Source organism: Oncorhynchus gorbuscha, linkage group LG22 (assembly GCF_021184085.1).
Source record: "Oncorhynchus gorbuscha isolate QuinsamMale2020 ecotype Even-year linkage group LG22, OgorEven_v1.0, whole genome shotgun sequence".
NCBI lineage: Eukaryota > Metazoa > Chordata > Actinopteri > Salmoniformes > Salmonidae > Oncorhynchus > Oncorhynchus gorbuscha.
The window spans coordinates 37,937,439-37,959,514 of NC_060194.1; the positions used below are offsets into that span (position 1 = coordinate 37,937,439).

The 22,076-nt window shown below is 42.8% G+C and overlaps 1 protein-coding gene across 5 annotated transcripts; it reads left to right on the forward strand.

The window, feature by feature from the left end:
* The first annotated feature begins 17,088 nt into the window (after window positions 1-17,088).
* On the forward strand, window positions 17,089-21,728 carry LOC124009494 (glycine-rich RNA-binding protein 7-like). Of its 5 annotated transcripts, XR_006834299.1 has the most exons (8): window positions 17,089-17,202; window positions 17,969-18,078; window positions 18,177-18,283; window positions 18,493-18,658; window positions 18,807-18,990; window positions 19,114-19,175; window positions 21,487-21,566; window positions 21,674-21,728. XR_006834299.1 is itself a non-coding variant. In XM_046321315.1 (7 exons), the coding sequence occupies exons 2-7, from the start codon at window positions 17,979-17,981 to the stop codon at window positions 19,531-19,533; spliced, it is 633 nt and encodes a 210-aa protein (XP_046177271.1). In that variant the 5' UTR covers window positions 17,089-17,202; window positions 17,969-17,978; the 3' UTR covers window positions 19,534-20,481. The 5 variants fall into 5 exon arrangements, 3 of the variants coding, with proteins under 3 accessions (XP_046177271.1, XP_046177272.1, XP_046177273.1); XR_006834300.1 differs by lacking the exons at window positions 21,487-21,566; window positions 21,674-21,728 and adding an exon at window positions 19,520-20,481 and having other exon boundaries at window positions 19,110-19,175; XM_046321315.1 differs by lacking the exons at window positions 21,487-21,566; window positions 21,674-21,728 and adding an exon at window positions 19,520-20,481.
* Window positions 21,729-22,076: the final 348 nt, after the last annotated feature.

Consider the following 22,076-nt stretch of genomic DNA (forward strand, 5'->3'; position numbering starts at 1 on the left):
ACTGCCACCTGCAATGTGGTGTTTGAACAGGTATAAAGCCAAGGTTGGTGAATTACTGCCACCTGGAATGTGGTGTTTGAACAGGTATAAAGCCAAGGTTGGTGAATTACTGCCACCTGGAATGTGGTGTTTGAACAGGTATAAAGCCAAGGTTGGTGAATTACTGCCACCTGGAATGTGGTGTTTGAACAGGTATAAAGCCAAGGTTGGTGAATTACTGCCACCTGCAGTTATGGAATGTTTGCTCACAAGTATAATTGTTGACTACTTCAAAATAATGGTTGCCCGGGCAATGGCAATGTTCATGCAAAAACGGGTTATTTCTAAGTAGTGAACTCTATCCATCTCTATGGTTGCCCTCATTGAGATGGAAGGGCAATTTATACATTGGGAGAATCTGAATTGCATTTCCTTGATTGCTCCTGTCCTCGCCTCCTCCTAAAAACCCATTGGATGAGGTCAGATGTTTAAGGACCTCTGACCTTCTCATCCAATGGGTTTTGAGAAGGAGGGAATTAGAGGATGAGATGAATCAAGGAAATGATATTCAGATTCTCACCTTGAGCTCAAGTTCATCCTGAGGAAGGGGTCACGCGGATCATTAGTTTACAGTTGAGAGCCCTCTGCTGGTCTCATTGTGTCAATACCATAATATACTCAGTGCTCAATGACCACAGAACTGCAAGGAGAAAATCAGCCTCTGAACTGAAGAATCACAACGAATCACCATGTTCAAGTCACAATAGCCAACATGGGAGATGTACACGCATACCTTTGGCAAATTGTTCAAGCAATAACACATTTTCAACTGATACCTTTTAGGCACTAGATAACAATGGGAAAAACAGTTTTGGTGGAACAACCGTTCAGGGGCTGAGGGTTGAGGTGAGAAACATTGATTAAGCAAGTCCTCTCCCTCTAAAGTACAGAGGAGCTTGAGTCACGATGTGTCATTAATCACTATGAGTCATAGCCACTAGTCACGCATAAAGCAGTGTGTTGGGATACTTTATCTACGCAACTATTTTAGGAACACTGCACATGGTGCTAATATTAAGCACGTTTCAATCACACTGTGTCCTAATGAGTACTGTTGACATGTCTATCTGTTTCTATGGATTCCTGTGGCTGCTGCATTATCACAACCAGATTTCACCTTATATATAATCTGTTACACTCCTTGTAAATGTAGAATATAAAAGCACAGAAATTTCTGTGTTGCAGACTTTTGAATTAAATCTGATTTTAATTTGAGGTACAAAAACCATCAAGGTGTGTAATTGATCAATCATTCATCAAAATGCTTATTTCCAATGTTGTCCTGAGTAAGCTGCTGAATAGTCTGTTAGAATGGATATGAAGGCAAATTTCATTGCAGTCTGATGTACACGATCATTCAAAAGTTTGAGGTCACTTACAAGTGTCCTTTAAAAAAAAAAATAAGATAAGAAGTACAGTGTAGATATTAATATTGTATATGACTATTGTAGCTGGAAACGACAGATTTTTATGGAATATCTACAGAGGCCTATTATCAGTAACCATCACTTCTGTGTTCCAATGGCACGTTGTGTTAACTAATCCAAGTTTAGCATTTTAAAAGGCTAATTGATCATTAGAAAACCCTTTTGCAATTATGTTAGCACAGCTGAAAACTGTTCTGATTTAAAGAAGCAATAAAACTGTCCCCCTTTAGGCTAGTTGAGTACCTGGAGCATCAGCATTTGTGGGCTCGATTAGACTCAAAATGGCCAGAAACAAAACTTTCTGAAACTCGTCAGTCTATTCTTGCTGAGAAATGAAGGCTATTCCAAGCGGGAAATTGCCAAGAACCTGAAGATCTGGTACAACGCTGGGTACTACTCCCTTCACAGAACAGTGCAAACGGTCTAACTAGAATAGAAAGAGTTGGAGGCCCTGGTGCACAAATGAGCAAGAGGACAAGTACATTAGTGTGTCTAGTTTGAGAAACAGACGCCTCACAAGTCCTCAACTGGCAGCTTCATTAAATACCCGTAAAACACCAGTCTCAACATCAACAGTAAAGAGGCGACTCCGGGATGCTGGCCTTCTAGGCAGAGTTCCTCTGTCCAGTCTCAACGTCAACAGTGAAGAGGTGACTCTGTGATGCTGGCCTTCTAGGCAGAGTTCCTCTGTCCAGTCTCAACATCAACAGTGAAGAGGTGACTCCGGGATGCTGGCCTTCTAGGCAGAGTTCCTCTGTCCAGTCTCAACGTCAACAGTGAAGAGGTGACTCCGGGATGCTGGCCTTCTAGTCAGATTTCCTCTGTCCAGTGTCTTTTCTTTTGCCCATCTTAATCTTTTCTTTTTATTGGCCAGTCTGAGATATGGCTTTTTCTTTGCAACTCTGCCTAGAAGGCCAGCATCCCGGAGTCGCCTCTTCACTGTTGACGTTGAGACTGGACAGAGGAACTCTGCCTAGAAGGCTGTTTGGGGTTTTAGGCTGGGTTTCTGTACAGCACTTTGAGATATCAGCTGATGTACGAAGGGCTATATAAATACATTTGATTTGTTTTGAGTCGCCTCCTCACTGTTGACGTTGAGACTGGTGTTTTACGGGTATTATTTAATGTAACTCTTTCCAGCTTTATGCAAGTCAACAATTCTTAATCATAGGTCTTCTGAGATCTCTATTTGTTCAAGGTATGGTTCACATCAGGCACTGCTTCTTGTGAATAGCAAACTCAAATTTTGTGAGTGTTTTATGCAGGGCAGGGCAGCTCTAACCAACATCTCCAATCTCGTCTCATTGATTGGACTCCAGGTTAGCTGACTCCTGACTCCAATTAGCTTTGGAGAAGTCATTAGCCCAGTGGTTCACATACTTTTCCCAACCTACACCTTATATGTTTAGATGATTTATACAATATAGACTAGAAAAATACAATAATGTGTGTTATTAGTTTAAGCACACTGTTTGTCTATTGTTGTGACTTAGATGAAGATCAGATCAAATTTTTGGACCAATTTATGCAGAAGTCCAGGTAATTCCAAAGGGTTCACATACTTTTTTTGCCACTGTATACACTACCGTTCAAAGGTTTGGGGTCACTCAGAAATGTCCTTGTTTTTGAAAGAAAAGATCCAAAAAGAAAAGCTCAAAATGACACTGTTGCTACTCTCCCTAGGAGTGGCCATCCTGTAAAGATGACTGCAAGAGCATAGCGCAGAATGCTCAATGAGGTCAAGAGTCCTAGAGTGTCAGCTAAAGACTTACAGAAATCTCTGGAACATGCTAAAATCTCTGTTGACAAGTCTACGATACGCAATACACTAAACAAGAATGGTGTAGCATTTCGCTACACTCGCATTAACATCTGCTAACCATGTGTATGTGACAAATAAAATTTGATTTGATTTGATTTGTGTTAATGGGAGGACACCACAGACCAAAAAAACATTGCTGCACATCTGAAGTTTGCAAAAGAGCATCTGAATGTTCCACAGCGCTACTGGCAAAACTTCTGTGGACAGATTGAACTAAAGTTGAGTTGTTTGGAAGGAACACAACACTATGTGTGGAGAAAAAAGACAACACACCAACATCAAAACCTCATCACAACTGTAAAGTATGGTGGAGGGAGCATCATGGTTTGGGGCTGCTTTACTGCCTCAGGGCCTGGACAGCTTGCTATCATCGACAGAAAAATGAAATTCCAAGTTTATCAAGACATTTTGCAAGAGAATGTAAGGCTATCTGTCTGCCAATTTGAAGCTCAACAGAAGTTGGGTGATGCAACAGGACAATGACCCATAACACAGAAGTAAATCAACAAACTAATGGCTTCAACAGAAGGAAATGCACCTTCTGGAGTGGCCCAGTCAGAGTCCTGACCTTCTGGAGTGGCCCAGTCAGAGTCCTGACCTTCTGGAGTGGCCCAGTCAGAGTCCTGACCTTCTGGAGTGGCCTAGTCAGAGTCCTGACCTTCTGGAGTGGCCTAGTCAGAGTCCTGACCTCAACCCGATTGAGATGCTGTGGCATGACCTCAAGAGAGCAGTTAACACCAAACATCCCAAAAATATTGCTGAACTGAAACAGTTTTGTCAAGAGGGATGGTCCAAATTTCCACTAGACCGTTGTGCAGGTCTGATCTGCAACTATAGAAAACGTTTGGTTGAGGTTATAACTGCTAAAGGAGGGTCAACCAGTTATTAAATCTGAGAGTTCACATATTTTTCCCACCCTGCACTGTCAATGTTTACACGGTGTGCTCAATAAAAACATTTAAAATATAATTATTTGTGTGTTATTAGTTTAAGCACACACTGTGTGTCTATTGTTGTGACTTAGATGAAGATCAAATAAAAAAAATTGACCAATTTATGCAGAAATCCAGGTAATTCCAAAGGGTTCACATACTTTATCTTAAACATGTTACAATAGGCCCTACATGGAAGCCTAAAAAATATATTCTAGTCTGCCTCAGAAAGCTACAGTATGTCTACGTAAAGAAAGTTGCCTCGATTTGTTTTTTTCCACAGAGTAGGCCTACATTGATCTACTGTTCAGTTGCGTAAACATTGTAATCAGAACCTGCATGTCTGTCTATAAGAACTCAAGATCAATGAGATAAAGTATGCAAATAGGACAGGGCCATGATGTAAAGGACATAATGTATACCAGAGGAGGCTGGTGGAAGGAGCTAGTGGAGGACAGGCTCATTAAGCCCTCCTCTGATACACACCATGATGAAACTCCTGGTGCGAGGCAAAGACTTTTCCCAACTTGCTGTTGCTATGAAGATAAACTCCTCAGAATGTCATCTTTGGCTCACCTGTGTATGGGATGTACTCTCCCGTAGATGGGGGGGTCAGGGATGGAGAGTTGCCTTTCTCTGAAGCCCTTGGTAGTGAACGTTGATCTGGTTCACTCTGTGATTAAATTCAAATAAAGAGTATACAGCAAAATATTGGAAATGTCCTTTACCTGGAAAAAAAGAAACCTAAAGGAAAGATAAGATTCTTATTTAGAGAAATGAGAATCAGAAACAATACCACTGTGCACTCTATTACCTCTCTTTCAAAATGGCCTCTAGCCTACTGTAAAATCATCTCTCTGCAGCATGCTCTCTCCTCAAGTATCAAAGTATTTCCATGACAACGGCAGAAGCTTTATTTTAGCCCCCTCAGCGCTGGTAGTGGAGTAGGCGAGAGGGCATGCCTGTCGATATCACTAGACTGTGAGACAGCCGGGATGGTGAGTAGAGATGGACAGACGGGGGCGTGTGTGTGTGTGTGTGTGTGACAGACGGGGGCGTGTGTGTGTGTGACAGACGGGGGTGGCATCATGCAAGCAGGCTTTGTCTGGAACAAATCGTCCTCTCGCCTCACTCATACTCACACTCACACTGTCTTCTCAAGCACAGACAAGCCTCCAGCAGACAGAGAAACACATACAGATGCACTGTTCATTTGACCCTGTTTCTGACAACAGGAAAATAATCCTCCAGCAACAGGAAATGGGAATTATTATGTGGATTATAATTCATTTACATTTTTGTAGGGGTTGATACGTTTTTGTTAGGGCAAATCAAGTCTGACGTTTTAAAGTATAAATTACAAAATTTAGAAGCCTTTTAAACCTTGAGTACACTATAATTAGCATTTCCCTGAAAATGGTCTCGACAACAGATTGATCAAATTAGGATAGCAGATCTGTAGGTACTGAGAACATGAACAGAATTGTCTTCCTGTCTGGCCAAATTACCCTCCCTCCAGACCTCCACTGTTGCTTTTCGGACACAAAAAAAAAGAAGTTGCAACAATACTGCCCTCTACTCAAAATAGTTAATATGTTTGTAAAGGCTTTTTGTTGGGAAAAACTTATTCTGATTGGCTGGGCCTTGCTCCCCAGTGGGTGGGCCTATGGCTGCCCAGTCATGTGAAATCGATAGATTAGGGCCTAATGAATTTATTTCAATTGACTGATTTCCTTCTTTGAACTGTAACTTAGTAAAATCTTTGAAATTGTTGCATATATATTTTTGTTCAGTATAGAATCAGTTTTGTATTTTAGGTCATAATGAATAAGATTATATGGACAGAGGGGACCTGATTCAAGATCAGCACTACTACTCTGAGATGCTTGATGAATACTGGCCCAGATTTACATCAATATTACTTATTTTATCATTACACTATTGAATCAAAACAAATGAGTTGATATTTGTTTGTCCTTCATCCCGAGCCATGGCCTGTTCATCCTGATACCATCTATCAAACGGAGACAGTACGTACACGTGTATCAAAGTCAGGACCAAGAGACTGAAAAACAGCTATTTCCAGGCCATCAGGCAGTTGAACAGCCATCACTAGCCGGCTACTGCCCGGTACTCTGCCCTGCAACTTAGAGCCCCATGTAGAGACATTGAACATTGGTCACTTTAACAATGTTTACATATTATTTTACCCACTTTATATCTACAGTATATACTATATTCTAGTGTCACTCCCTGATCTGTTTCACCCATCTTTGTGCTTGTCTCCACCCCACCCCAGGTGTCGCCCATTATCCACATTATCCACAGGGTATTTATACCTGTGTTCTCTGTCTGTCGGTTGCCAGTTCATTTTGTTTTGTGAAACCTACCAGCGTTTTTCCCCTTGCTCCTGTCTGTTCTAGTTCCTGTTTTCTAGTTTTTCCTGGTTTTGACCAATCTGCCTGCCCTGACCCTGAGCCTGCCTGTCATTCTCTACCTTGCCATACCACACTGGATTATTGACCCCTGCCTGCTCTGACCCTGAGACTGCCTCCTGTTCTGGACCTTGTGCATCCTATCTGGATTATTGACCTCTGCCTGCCCTTGACCTGTCGTCTTGCCTGCCCATTGTACTAGTAATAAACCTTTGTTATTTCGACACTATCTGTATCGGGGTCTTACCTGAAATATGATAGTACGAACTGGCCATGACTGACCCAGCAGACTCGGACCAGCTCCGCAACGCCGCATCTCCTCCCAAGGAGCCACCATTGGAAAGCACGAGGAGTTGCTTCCTGGTCTTATAGAAGGGTTCCAGACCTTGGCCGCACGCCATGACCAAGCAATGAACACATTGCTGGAGCAATTCCTCTGATTGTCTGTTAGGCACCCTTCCACGATGGTAACCTCCCAGCCCCTCAGTAACCCGACTGATAGCAGCGCTGCCTCCCCTGTCATCCCAGTTTCCCGGGAACCCAGCCTACCTCCCCCAGAACGCTTCGATGGAGAGTCGGGCACCTGATTGAGCTGCAGCCCTCCTCATTCCCCTCAGATCACTCTAAGATAGCGTACCTCATCATGCTGATGTCCGGGAGGCCTCTCGCCTGGGCTACGGCAGTATAGGAACAACATTCGGCTGTATGCATCAGGCAGGAGTAGTTTGGGTCAGAGGTTAAGAAAGTTTTCGATGCTCTACTATCCACTTTGAGATATCAGCTGATGTAAGAAGGGCTATATAAATACATTTGATGTGATGCTCATCGACTCTGGGACAGGTGAAAGGAGGAGGAAGAAGGGACCACTGACTTTGCCGATAAATAATTTGTTAAGGGAACTTGAGGGTACTTGATACGATTGTGATGTGTTTTGTTGTCTCACCGAGCTATCTTAAGATGAATGCACTAATTTTAAGTCGCTTTGGATAAGAGCGTCTGCTAACTGACTGAAATTTTAAATATAATGTCAACATGAAAAAGAGTAGGAAAGGAATAGAAATTCTAAGGACACTGAAAAATCGACCTTTTCATGCCAGCAGATAGCGGTGTTGCACACTTTGGGTTATGGAGAGGAACACTGATTATACTCTAACTGTTGTACTTTGTGGAAACAGCATGAATGGAAATACTCCACATTCCACATGTAACGGGTTAGATAGAGAATTGAAAATTAATTCAATACTTCAAAACTTCAGGGCCTGCATTGTAATTGATGATTTTGGCACCATTTAAAACACTATCCCTTATGCTGCACGTATAGCGTGCCCTAGCACCCAACAACTTTGCATTTACTGTGTCTTCTGTGGGGGTTTTGCTGTTCATTTCCATGGGGATATATCTTGGTCACATGGCCAGAATTCTCATTTCCATCCACACAATCAAGAGTTTACTGTGAATGGGACAGCCATCTGCCCCAGTGTGAACCACATTGCATTCCGTGAGGTGGGGGATGGTCACATCTTTGTTATTCTAGATGGGGGGGTAGATCTTTCACCAACTATCGACTATCACCCCTGTAGGGATCCAAAGTTCAATTCAAAGGGCTTTATTGCTATGGGAAACATTTGTTTACATTGCCAAAGCAAGTTAAATAGAAAATAAACAAAAGTGAAATAAACAATAAAAAATGTACAGCAAACATTATTGTCACAAAAGTGCCAAAGGAATAGAGACATTTCAAATGTCATATCATGTCTATATACAGTGTTGTAACGATGTGCAAATAGTTAAAGTACAAAAAGGGAAAATAAATCGGCATAAATATAGGTTGTATTTACAATGGTCTTTGTTTACCACTGATTGCCCTTTTCTTGTGGCTACAGGTCACAAATCTTGCTGCTTTGATGGCACACTGTGGTATTTCATCCAATAGATATGGGAGTTTATCAAAATTGGATTTGTTTTCCAATTCTTTGTGGGTCTGTGTACAAAGTACAGTCATGAACCAGAAGGGACCAACCTTCCCTTTCACACTTCCTAACAAAGACAACTCTTGTCTCCTCGACTTAATAAAGAAGGGGATAGAGGTCTCAGAGAAGGCAAGACACACACACACACAAATGTGTTCAGAATTCAAATAAATGTTGTGTCAAAGAGTTTAAAACAGCTCGCCTCTCTCCCTATGCTCACTCCCAGTGCTTAATTTGAGACGGATCTGGCACCTCTCAATTTTAGACTGCTTTGTTCCAGAACCCATTTTGCCAGGATCAGTACCTCTCTTGGCATGAAAAATAATTGTCACTGTTTGCAATGTAAAAATTATAATAAAATCAATCAGAGTTAATTCAAGTTGACTTCTCTGTAATTCTCCTGCCCCCTAAAACACGTAATGTGAAAACGTGCCTGGCATTCTAAGAATTGATTTGTGTTGGGCCGGCCCGTGTTTATGGTTAGGGTTAGGGTTAGGGTTAGGGTTGGTTTGCGCAACATTGTAGCTTGCATAGACCAACGTGTGGCCATTGCTGTGGTGAGAGAGAGAAGCACACCTGTATCACTCGCAGAACTAGAATGAGATTAACTGTCTATGTTCTCTCTCCCTCTCTCTGCTCTGTTATCCTCACCTATGCCCAATTATCTTTTGTTACAGAAGCTTATACATCTAATAACCTGACGATGATCCACATCATATGGGTAGACAAAATAATGTGTTATGCAGCAAAACACAACTATACTTTTTTAGGATGCAAACCAGTTATATGAATCACTGTTGATCCATCCTGTTCTGATCTAATGAGATGGATGGAGAATTTTCTACGGCCTAGAATCAAGGCCTTTCCCATTCATAAAGGATGAAGCTAGGCCCCTCTTGGTTCTCATTGGTGAAAACTGAACTCAAGTTAGGGGTTATATGTCTGATTCTCCTATACTACTTTGCTCTACATGTTATACCCCAGAAGTTGTAAATAAATCATTTTAAAGTGATATAACTTATATCATTAATATAGGGCTGTGAAACCCATAGCCGAATGGCTTCATACTGAGCTTTTCTCAATGGAAATTGCTGCTGACATTGGGCACATCTTAGGGTATTTCATTCATTTCAGACTCTCCTATGCCACTATTCTCTATCTTATATATATCCTATACCCCATAGGTTGTAAATAAACCCTTTTTAATGCGATATAACTTGTATTATTATTATTATTATAAGGCTGTGAAACCCATAGCCAAATGGCTTCAGACTGAGCATTTCTCACAATTTATGTATAGACAGCAGTTTCCGTTTTATAACACCTAGTGTCCATTTATTCACAGTAGTGTGTTGATTAATTATTGCTTTCTTCAGTGAAAATACAGAACATGTATAAAAAGGCCAATTATACCAAAAGCTAAATCAGGCAGTTGTTGTTAGCACGTCTTTTTATTTTTTTACATATAGTCGTGGCCAAAAGAATGACACAAATATTCATTTTCACAAAGTCTGCTGCCTCAGTTTGTATGATGACAATTTGCATATACTCCAGAATGTTATGAAGAGTGATTAGATGAATTGCAATTAATCGCAAAGTCCTTCTTTGCCATGCAAATGAACTGAATCCCCAAAAAACATTTCCACTGCATTTCAGCCCTGCCACAAAAGGACCAGTTGACATCATGTCAGTGATTCTCTCGTTAACACAGATGTGAGTGTTAACGAGGACAAGGCTGGAGATCACTCTGTCATGCTGATTGAGTTCGAATAACAGACTGGAAGCTTGAAAAGGAGGGTGGTGCTTGGAGTCATTGTTCTGACCTTAGAGATCCTTTTTATGTCTATATTTGGTTTGGTCAGGGTGTGAATTGGGGTGGGTATTCTATGTTCTATTATTTGTATTTCTATGGTTTGGCCGGGTAGGGTTCTCAATCAGGGACAGCTGTCTATCGTTGTCTCTGATTGAGAACCATACTTAGGTAGCCCTTTCCCACCTGTCTTGTGGGAAGTTTACTTTGTTTAGGGCACATAGCCTTTAGCTTCATGGTTTGTTTTGTAGTGTTTATTGTTTCGTTCGGCGTCATTTTCCAACTAAAGAGAACATGTACGCTCACCACTCTGCACCTTGGTCCTCTTCTTTTAACGGCCGGCACAGTTCTTCCCTGTCAATCATGATTACGGCTCTCTCATACCGTCCCTGGGAGGGGTGCGTCACCTGAGTGGGTTGAGTCACTGATGTGATCATCCTGTCTGGGTTGGCGCCCCCCCTTGGGATGTGCCGTGGCGGAGATCTTTGTGGGCTATACTCAGCCTTGTCTCAGGATGGTAAGTTGGTGGTTGAAGGTATCACTCTAGTGGTGTGGGGGCTGTGCTTTGGCAAAGTGGGTGGGGTTATATCCTTCCTGTTTGGCCCTGTCCGGGGGTGTCCTTGGATGGGGCCACAGTGTCTCCTGACCCCTCCTGTCTCAGCCTCCAGTATTTATGCTGCAGTAGTTCATGTGTCGGGGGGCTTGGGTCAGTTTGTTATACTTCTCCTGTCCTATTCGGTGTCCTGTGTGAATTGAAGTGTGCTCTCTTTAATTCTCTCTTTCTTTCTCTCTCTCGGAGGACCTGAGCCCTAGGACCATGCCTCAGGACTACCTGACATGATGACTCCTTGCTGTCCCCAGTCCACCTGGCCGTGCTGCTGCTCCAGTTTCAACTGTTCTGCCTTATTATTATTGGACCATGCTGGTCATTTATGAACATTTGAACATCTTGGCCATGTTCTGTTATAATCTCCACCCAGCACAGCCAGAAGAGGACTGGCCACCCCACATAGCCCGGTTCCTCTCTAGGTTTCTTCCTAGGTTTTGGCCTTTCTAGGCAGTTTTTCCTAGCCACCGTGCTTCTACACCTGCATTGCTTGCTGTTTGGGATTTTAGGCTGGGTTTCTGTACAGCACTTTGAGATATCAGCTGATGTACGAAGGGCTATATAAATACATTTGATTTGATTTTGATTTGATTACGGACTGCAATAGCATCGAATAGTCCCCGCGATATGCAACTGTTCAGGGAAGTCAGGAACCAATACACGCAGTCAGTAAGGAAAGCAAAGGCCAGCTTCTTCAGGCAGAAATTTGCATCCTGTAGCTCTAACTCCAAAAAGTACTGGGACACTGTGAAATCCATGGAGAACAAGAGCACCTCCTCCCAGCTGCCCACTGCACTGAGGCTAGGTAACGCGGTCACCACCGATAAATCCATGATTATCGAAAACTTCAACAAGCATTTCTCAACGGCTGGCCATGCCTTCCTCCTGGCTACTCCAACCTTGGCCAACAGCTCCGCCCCCCCCCCCCCCGCAGCTACTCGCCCAAGCCTCTCCAGGTTCTCCTTTACCCAAATCCAGATAGCAGATGTTCTGAAAGAGCTGCAAAACCTGGACCCGTACAAATCAGCTAGGCTTGACAATCTGGACCCTCTATTTCTGAAACTATCCGCCGCCATTGTCGCAACCCCTATTACCAGCCTGTTCAACCTCTCTTTCATATCGTCTGAGATCCCCAAGGATTGGAAAGCTGCCGCGGTCATCCCCTTCTTCAAAGGGGGAGACACCCTGGACCCAAACTGTTACAGACCTATATCCATCCTGCCCTGCCTATCTAAGGTCGTCGAAAGCCAAGTCAACAAACAGGTAATATATAATAATAATATATGCCATTTAGCAGACGCTTTTATCCAAAGCGACTTACAGTCATGTGTGCATACATTCTACGTATGGGTGGTCCAGGTCACTGACCATCTCGAATCCCACCGTACCTTCTCCGCTGTGCAATCTGGTTTCCGAGCCGGTCACAGGTGCACCTCAGCCACGCTCAAGGTACTAAACGATATCATAACCGCCATCGATAAAAGACAGTACTGTGCAGCCGTCTTCATCGACCTTGCCAAGGCTTTCGACTGTCAATCACCATATTCTTATCGGCAGACTCAGTAGCCTCGGTTTTTCTGATGACTGCCTTGCCTGGTTCACCAACTACTTTGCAGACATAGTTCAGTGTGTCAAATCGGAGGGCATGCTGTCCGGTCCTCTGGCAGTCTCTATGGGAGTGCCACAAGGTTCAATTCTGGGGCCGACTCTTTTCTCTGTATATATCAATGATGTTGCTCTAGCTGCGGGCGATTCCCTGATCCACCTCTACACAGATGACACCATTCTGTATACTTCCGGCCCGTCCTTGGACACTGTGCTATCTAACATAACATCCAAACGAGCTTCAATGCCATACAACACTCCTTCCGTGGCCTCCAACTGCTCTTAAACGCTAGTAAAACCAAATGCATGCTTTTCAACCGTTCGCTGCCCGCACCCGCACGCCCGACTAGCATCACCACCCTGGATGGTTCCGACCTAGAATATGTGGACATCTTTAAGTACCTAGGTGTCTGGCTAGACTGTAAACTCTCCTTCCAGACTCATATTAAACATCTCCAATCCAAAATCAAATCTAGAATCTGCTTTCTATTTCGCAACAAAGCCTCCTTCACTCACGCCGCCAAACTTACCCTAGTAAAACTGACTATCCTACCGATCCTCAACTTCGGCGATGTCATCTATATCTTCGCTTCCAACACTCTACTCAGCAAACTGGAGGCAGTCTATCACAGTGCCATCCGTTTTGTTACCAAATCACCTTATACCACCCACCACTGCGACCTGTATGCTCTAGTCGGCTGGTCCTCACTACATATTCGTCGCCAGACCCACAGGCTACAGGTCATCTATAAGTCTATGTTAGGTAAAGCTCTGCCTTATCTCAGTTCACTGGTCACGATAACAACACCCACCAGTAGCACACGTTCCAGCAGGTATATCTCACTGATCATCCCCAAAGCCAACACCTAATTTGGCCGCCTTTCCTTTCAGTTCTCTGCTGCCAGTGACTGGAACGAATTGCAAAAATCGCTGAAGTTGGAGACTTTTATCTTCCTCACCAACTTTAAACATCTGCTATCTGAGCAGCTTACTGATCACTCCATCTGTAAATAGCCCACCCAATCTACTTACCTCATCCTCATACTGTTTTATTTTATTTACTTTTCTGCTCTTTTGCACACCAGTATCTCTACTTGCACATCATCTGCTCATTTATCACTCCAGTGTTAATCTGCTAAATTGTAATAATTCACACCTATGACATATTTATTGCCTAGCACTTCATAATCCTTTGCACACACTGTATATAGACTTGCTTTTCTCTCATGTGTCATTGACTTGTTTGTGTTATTGGCTTGTTTACTCCATGTGTGACTCTGTGTTGTTGTCTGTGTCACACTGCGTTGCTTTATCTTGGCCAGGTTGCAGTTGCAAATGAGAACTTGTTCTCAACTAGCCTACCTGGTTAAATAAAGGTGAAATAAAAAATGTAATTACTTCGCCACCATGGCCTATGTATTGCATTTACCTCTCTTATCCTACCTCATTTGCACTTGCTGTATATATATTTTTATACTGTAATATTGATTGTATGTTTGTTTATTCCATGTGTAACTCTGTGTTGTTGTATGTGTCGAACTGCATTGCTTTATCTTGGCCAGGTCGTAGTTGCAAATGAGAACTTGTTCTCAACTAGCCTACCTGGTTGAATAAAGGTGAAATAAAAATAAATAAAAATAAAACCTAAATCAACCATTTATCGGATCATCAAGAACTTCAATTGTTGTGAAGAAGGCTTCAGGGCGCCCAAGAAAGTCCAGCAAGCGCCAGGACCGTCTCCTAAAGTTGATTCAGCTGCGGGATCGGGCCACCACCAGTACAGAGCTTGCTCAGGAATGGCAGCAGGCAGGTGTGAGTGCATCTGCACGCACAGTGAGGCGAAGACTTTTGGAGGATGGCCTGGTGTCAAGAAGGGCAGCAAAGAAGCCACTTCTCTCCAGGACAGGGATTGGACTGCTGAGAACTGGGGTAAAGTCATTTTCTCTGATGAATCCCCTTTCAGATTGTTTGGGACATCTGGGAAAAAAGCTTGTCCGGAGAAGACAAGGTGTAATGCCAACAGTAAAGCGTCCTGAGACCATTCATGTGTGGGTTTGCTTCTCAGCCAAGGGAGTGGGCTCACTCACAATTTTGCCTAAGAACACAGCCATGAATAAAGAATGGTACCAACACATCCTCCGAGAGTAACTTCTCCCAACCATCCAGGAACAGTTTGGTGAAGAACAATGCCTTTTCCAGCATGATGGAGCACCTTGCCATAAGACAGAAGTGATAACTCAGTGGCTCGGGGAACAAAACATTGATATTTTGGGTCCATGGCCAGGAAACTCCCCAGTACTTAATCCCATTGAGAATGTGTGGTCGATCCTCAAGAGGCGGGTGGACAAACAAAAACCCACAAATTCTGACAAACTCCAAGCATTGATTATGCAAGAATGGGCTGCCATCAGTCAGGATGTGGCCCAGAAGTTAATTGACAGCATGCTAGGGCGGATTGCAGAGGTCTTGATAAAGAAGGGTCAACACTGCAAATATTGACTCTTTGCATCAATCAAGTTTTTCTACTTTGAAGAATCTAAAATCTAAAATATATTTTGATTTGTTTAACACTTTTTTGGTTACTACATGATTCCATATTTCGTAGTTTTGATGTCTTCACTATTATTCTACAATGTAGAAAATAGTAAACATAAAGAAAAACCCTGGAATGAGTAGGTGTGTCCAAACTTTTGATTGATACTGTAAATTAATATGGGACATAAAAAAATATAGAACGAGACAGGAACAGCGTCAGCAAACGAGTAATACAGACAACAAACAATTAATGCAGCAGCGGGGAACAGAGCAGGGGAACTTACAAATATAGGGGAGGTGATAACAGGTGATGAGTGAGTCCAGGTGAGTCCAATATCGCTGATGCGCGTGACGAGGGAAGGTAGGTGTGCGTAAAAGATGGCAGGAGTGCGTGATGCAGGGCAGTCTGGCGCCCTCAAGTGTCAGTGGGGGAAGAGCGGGAGCAGACGTGACAGGAAGGCCCTAAAAATTGTCAAAGACCCCAGCCACCCCAGTCATGGACTGTTCTCTCTACTACCGCATGGCAAGCGGTACCGGAGTGCCAAGTCTAGGACCAAAAGGCTTCACAACAGTTTTTTCCCCCAAGCCATAAATCTCCTGAACAGATCATCAAATGGCTACCCAGACTATTTGTATTGTGTGCCCCCCCCTAAACCCTCTTCTACGCTGCTGCTACTCTCTGTTTATCATATATGCATAGTCACTTTAACTATACATTTATGTACATACTACCTCAATTGGCCCGACCAACCAGTGCCCCCGCACATTGGCTAACCGGGCTATCTGCATTGTATCCCGCCACCCACCACCTGCCAACCGCTCTGTTACGCTACTGTTACTCTCTGTTTATCATATGTGCATAGTCACTTTAACCATATCTACATGTACATTCTACCTCAAGCAGCCCGACTAACCGGTGCATGTATATGGCCTCGCCACTGTATATAGCCTCGCTACTGTTATAGCCTTGCTACTGTATATAGCCTCTCTACTGTTATTTCTGGTGGCAGGTAGACTAGTGGTTAGAGTGTTGGACTAGTAACCGAAAGGTTGCAAGATCAAATCCCAGAGTTGACAAGGTAAAACATCTGTTGTTGTTCCCCTGAACAAGGCAGTTAACCCACTGTTCCTAGGCTGTCATTGAAAAATAGAATTGGTTCCTAACTGACATGCTGAGTTAAATAAAGGTAAAATATAACTGATATTTTTTACTGTTGTTTTTATTTCTTTACCTATTATTACCTTTTTTTGCACTGTTGGTTAGAGCCTGTAAAGGTTGTATTCGGCGCACGTGACAAACTTTGATTTGATTATATGAACTAACTCAATAAAATCTTTAAAACTGTTGTATGTTTTGTTTATATTTTTGTTCAGTTTAGATACAGGCTAATGCCAAAGGTCAAACAATTCCATATACCGATTCATGCCAGCATCAAAATCTGGCAAGGTCCGGTTATTTTTCTTCTTCTTTCAATAATACTTTAGGAAGAAAAGCACAGTAGCTTGACTAAGGCCTACAGTTGCAGAGACAAGCAAACCAAGCCTATGCATTGGGTGACATACAGTACATGCAGAAAAAGTGGACTGTGAGATACATGGACACACTGGACCATTAACATGTGTATCCTTTCCACTTCTGGATAAATGTTTTAGAAAATTGCCTATATAAAACTAGTGGGCAAAGTAGCCTGAATAATTATTCAAATATAGCCCAATTTGGACTGACTTTAAAAGTGTAAAAGACATTGGGCGTATAAGTTTACAAACTCAAATAGCAAACTCATATATCATTGAATAGCTGTTATAATTGTATCAATTCGTATGAAATTGTCAATGAAAGGTTACCGCGAAAAAGATGTGCCCATATTCAAATAAGACAAGATCACGCCCCCCCCCCCCCCCCCCCCGCAAAGTCATTTAAATACTTCGCCAACAGTCGTCACAGACAGAGTGCGCTTCCATTTCTTTTGTGACGACGTGCCTCTCTAAACACCAGCTCTTCTCGTTCTGTCCGTAAAAGGTACAATTTTGTATATTTTGTGGCGGGTGTATTTAGCTGATTGCCTAATTTATCGTTATTTTGGTGGTCTTTAGGTATTCTAAATAATTATTGTGTAAATTACAGAAATTGTGTTATTGTTGAATAAACGTGGTTCGAAACCGCTTTAGCTAGCGAAAGTACTCGTTAACGTTGATTTTTTTTCGACCTGTATTTCGCCAGTTCACTTAAGCTGATTTTTGAGTTTTTCTGCGAGAACTAGCTAGTTAACATAAATTAAATACACGGATGTTTAACCCTTTTTTTTAAAATTCTATTTTCAGTCCTCGTTTCACCTTACGCTAGCTATCAACTTCATTGTAAAGATGGCTGCGTCTCCGCCTTTAGTTTAGCACCAGGTGGCGAAGCAGGCCAACAACGTGGTGTAAAATGGCGCTCCCTTCTTGGCCTGGTTTTTTTTATTTTTAAGACTCATTTAGCCAGACGGCTAATCAGCGCGTACGGTTTACGCTTAATTTGTTTTCCACCATAGCAGGTTAAATAACGTTTTAAAAAATGTATTAGCCTGAATTCCGATTATTGACAGGTTGGCCTAGCGCTAACGGAGCTAATTATGTTGTGCGCAATGTGCGTCAGACAATTTGTTAACTACCCTAGATGTGACCTAGCTAGATTTACAACTCATGTAGGAATCGGGAGTACGTTATGTAACGTTTGATATGAAGGAAAATGGCCAGGAAACGACACCTAATGGGATTGTATTTGACCCGGGCTTTTTCCCTTGCAGACAAAGAAACATGTCCGACGAAGGAAAACTTTTCGTCGGTGGCCTGAGCTTCGACACAACAGAAGAATCTCTGGCTGAAGCTTTCGCTAAGTATGGAAACATAGCAAAAGGTGCGTCCTAAATAATTTTATTTGCGCGATGGTTGGCTACTAAATATATTTTCAGAAATTGGGAACTTCCGGTTAATTGATGTTTTGGTCTCGCTCAGTTGATGTCATCAGGGACAAAGAAACGGGAAGATCTCGTGGATTCGGCTTCGTAAAGTACGATAATGCCGAGGATGCGAAGGATGCATTGGATGGCATGAACGGCAAGGTAGATATGTCGATCATTTTCTAAGGAAGCTTATTTACCTCGTTTTTGCATGTATAATTATTATAGCGCACCTGTTTGAAGATCTAGCCCTACCACAAATGTAACGCTATAAACAATGACGGACCACCCAGACCAATGTCAATGTGTTAAGCCCATACATAAAACAAATGATTATGAACTACAATGGTTAACCCCTTTCTCTCTTGCAGTCAGTTGACGGCAGAACAATTCGTGTGGACGAGGCAGGCAAGGGTGGTGGTCGTTCTGGAGGCGGAGGTGGTGGATTCAGAGGGTCCAGAGGAGGCGGTGGTGGATATGGCGGTGGAGGTGGATATGGAGGGGGGAGAGGAAGAGGTGGGCGAGTTTACTCGCGAGGTATGGGCAGACAATCTGCAAAATGGTGTGCTCCCCATCCTCCATTAGCGTTTGTCCTGCCCTCCCTCTTGGCCGTAGTCAACATTTCAGTGTGTTTTGCTTTCAATATGGGTTGGTTTTTGAACGGCCTGTGCCTGTTTGTTCCCAGGTGGTGGAGGATATGGTGGTGGTGGTGGTGACAGGGGATATGGTGAGAGGAGTTATGGCGGTGGTGGCGGAGACCGGAGCTATGGCGGTGGTGGCGGAGACCGGAGCTATGGAAGTGGTGGTGGATACAGGAGCGGCGGTGGCGGAGGATACTCTTCCGGTGGCGGAGGATACAGGGACAATAGGTGAGGCGACACGTCCGACTGCCAATTAAGAGATGCTCAAATTGTTTGTAGAAATTTCCCTCTTGCGTCTTTTATATCGGACAGCGACTTTACCTATATATATTTTTTCTCCTCCAATGTTAGGGGCCAGGGAGGCTACGGGGATCGCTCTGGGGGATCCTACAGAGACAGCTACGACAGTTATGGTATGTATGAGTTATGTGTACTTACATAATGATGTGCTTGCATCAATAGGCCTAGGACACTTCCTCAGGGTTCTGGAATCAAATCTATTCCTCTGACTAGTGTAGAATGCCATCTAGTTCAATGCGCCGTTCCTTCCCTCCCTTGTACTCAGAACTCATTCAATTTGCTGGGATCATATTTGCTTCATCTTACGCCCAGCACTGTTTATACAGAGACCTCCCACACTAGTTGGTTCAGCTATTTGCGACTGTTTAGTGGGTAACCATGTTGGATGTGTCAAACTCAAATGTTCGTGAACTTGTTTCCTAAACTCAGTGTCTGTGTGCCCACTTCTTGTCCTCAGCTGCTCACGAGTAAAAATCTGCCCCCCGATTCAAGATCATCCCTTGGCTGGCTGTATTTAAAAAGATGCGCTCCTCTCAAGAAATTTGTCCACGTGTTGACCTGATGATTTTTTGTAGTCCTATTCTGTGTTTAAGTAGCTCGAGCGTCTTTAAATTTAGCCATTGGGTTTCGGCCATTCATTTACAAACCATGTTTAATAGAAGTTCCAGTTGGAGATGTTCTCTAAAGGATGCATCTCAATTGATAAAGCATAATGTCTGACTTGTTGGTGCTGCAAATTTAGTGAACTCAAATATTGCTTCACATGGCTGTTTTTGAATAACAGCCTCAGTTACTTTCTACGCCCTGTTCCTATCCAGCACTGTCTGACATCACCATTTGAATCCTAAATATTAATATTGGGGATACCAATGGGGCTTGTTAACTTCCTGTTTTTGTTTTAAACGACAATGTCCGACCTACCTCCTGCCAAGTTTTAAAACAGTTTAAAAAATATTCCACTTAGATGCTTTTGAAAACTGGCCGGGAAGTGCTTTTTGGATTTTATGAATGCATTCCTTGTGTTACTAGGCAGCAATGCCTTTACCCATACCATTGGGGTTCTTGATATAGCCGATGGTCCTGTGTTAAGTTTCCAAAAAGAGTGAATTCCTTTAAGGCTGGTGACACTGCACGCCTGAAGTGGCCAGCTGTTCATGAAGTTGCAAATTGCAGTGGGCTACAGTCTGCCCACAGTGTTTTGCTCTGCTCAGAAGCCTGCATTTTAAATGTGCTTGTTATAATGGACTTAACTTAAAGAGAACAACAACAAAAACAATTCATTCTGTTACTACTCTTTCCCCAATATTCCACCTGGGAACGATTTTGTACTTTCTGTTCTTTGTATCATCAACATTGAAGATTATTTTTTTTTGTCAATTTTGGCTTCATGGAGCCCATTAAAACGATTTGTTGAAAATACGTGTGCCTTGAACGTACTTATGGGGAAGTTAGCATTTTGCCATTTCGTGTATCTTCATAGCATTTAAATGTGTCCCTTCTGTGGTTTTTAACTTCTCTGGTACTACAGACTTCAAACATATACATCCCAAAACTGGGAATACCTTTATACTGCATTTCACAGGAAGTGCCATGGTTCCAGTATTTTAAATAACTTCTGGCATAGTTTCCCTCTGAGGCTGAAGTGTGGGGTTTACCTTTTAGTGGCTAATGGTTAGTGGGGTACTGGTAGTCAAAACGTTCTGACTATAGTTGCACTTAACAGTTTAGTTTGAGTACTTGATGCCACTGGGCACTAGTGGTTTGGTAAATAAATGGGTAGTTTATTTGCCTAGAGGAATATTGTATGATCTTGACATGACTAGTGTGGCCTACTTATGCGGGTGGGGGGGTCCTGTTAATGCTTCATTGCTCAGCTACAGAAAATGTCTACAAGTCCTTGGCGAATGACGTGTTGCTCCTACCAACCAGTGCTCATCAGAAGTGAAAGCTGCTCTCTTGCCTAGTTCATTTGTGGACAATCAATAGGCCAGTTCACGTGAGGTAAACTCCTTTTGCTCACATCCTTCAGTAATTTTTTATTTCCAGCAATGTTTTAGCCATTGTCCCCCTGCTGCAGAGACTGCAGTCAAACGTCCCCTGGCCATTTTGCAACCCACGATGCTTAAGTCCAACTGCCCCCTCTTGAAATGTGCCTTAGCGAAATGACAACCTGGCCTCCGTACGACTACTCTTCCGTCATGTCTTGTGTATTTCAGTCAAACTCAATTGTGATCACCTCAATTGCCCCTTTTGATGTACAACCCACTGATCTGTTTTTGTTTCTTGCTCTGTTTTATTTTTATAGCGTGGTTCTAAGCATTGTGTATAAAGTCTGGGTAGTTGAACAAGTTAAGCTGTTGCATGCCAAAGTCCTGTTGTCTTTGTGAGATTCTGTTCTAATGTCATGACTGTCTTCTCTTTTAGGGTGAGTTAACTTTTTGGAGACTGAACTCTCCAGTGTGTCAGATGGTGATAAACTGGAATCTTCTGCAGCAGTCTTCCAGGTTTGTCTTTTGTACAGTTTTGCGTATCTGTTAAGCTGCCATTTCAAATGCTCTGAAAAAGCATGATTTATGCAATATTGACTAGTTCTTTCATTCCTTGGTCTTAGGTCCAGTGTCTGGAAGTGGTGTGAGCAGCAGTGGAGTGAACACATCAACCCAGTACTCTGCATTGGCCGAGTGGTGTCTTCAATGCAGTCACTGGTTCCCAGGAGTTTTGGGAAAACATTTTCCCATCTAAACATTATGTATAGAGATCCTACAAGCTGCATCTCTTTGGGGAAACCGCTTTAGGTAGGGTGATTTGTCTATGGGACACCATACTAACATGTTATAAAAAATTTAAAAATGAAAAGATACACTCCTCGTGTTTGTTCACAGCTCTAGATGGATGTAGTCAATAGTTTCACCTCTTCCAATAACTAGTAAATTAACTCTGATTATATTTCACCTTTATTTAACCAGGTAGGCTAGTTGAGAACAAGTTCTCATTTACAACTGCCACCTGGCCAA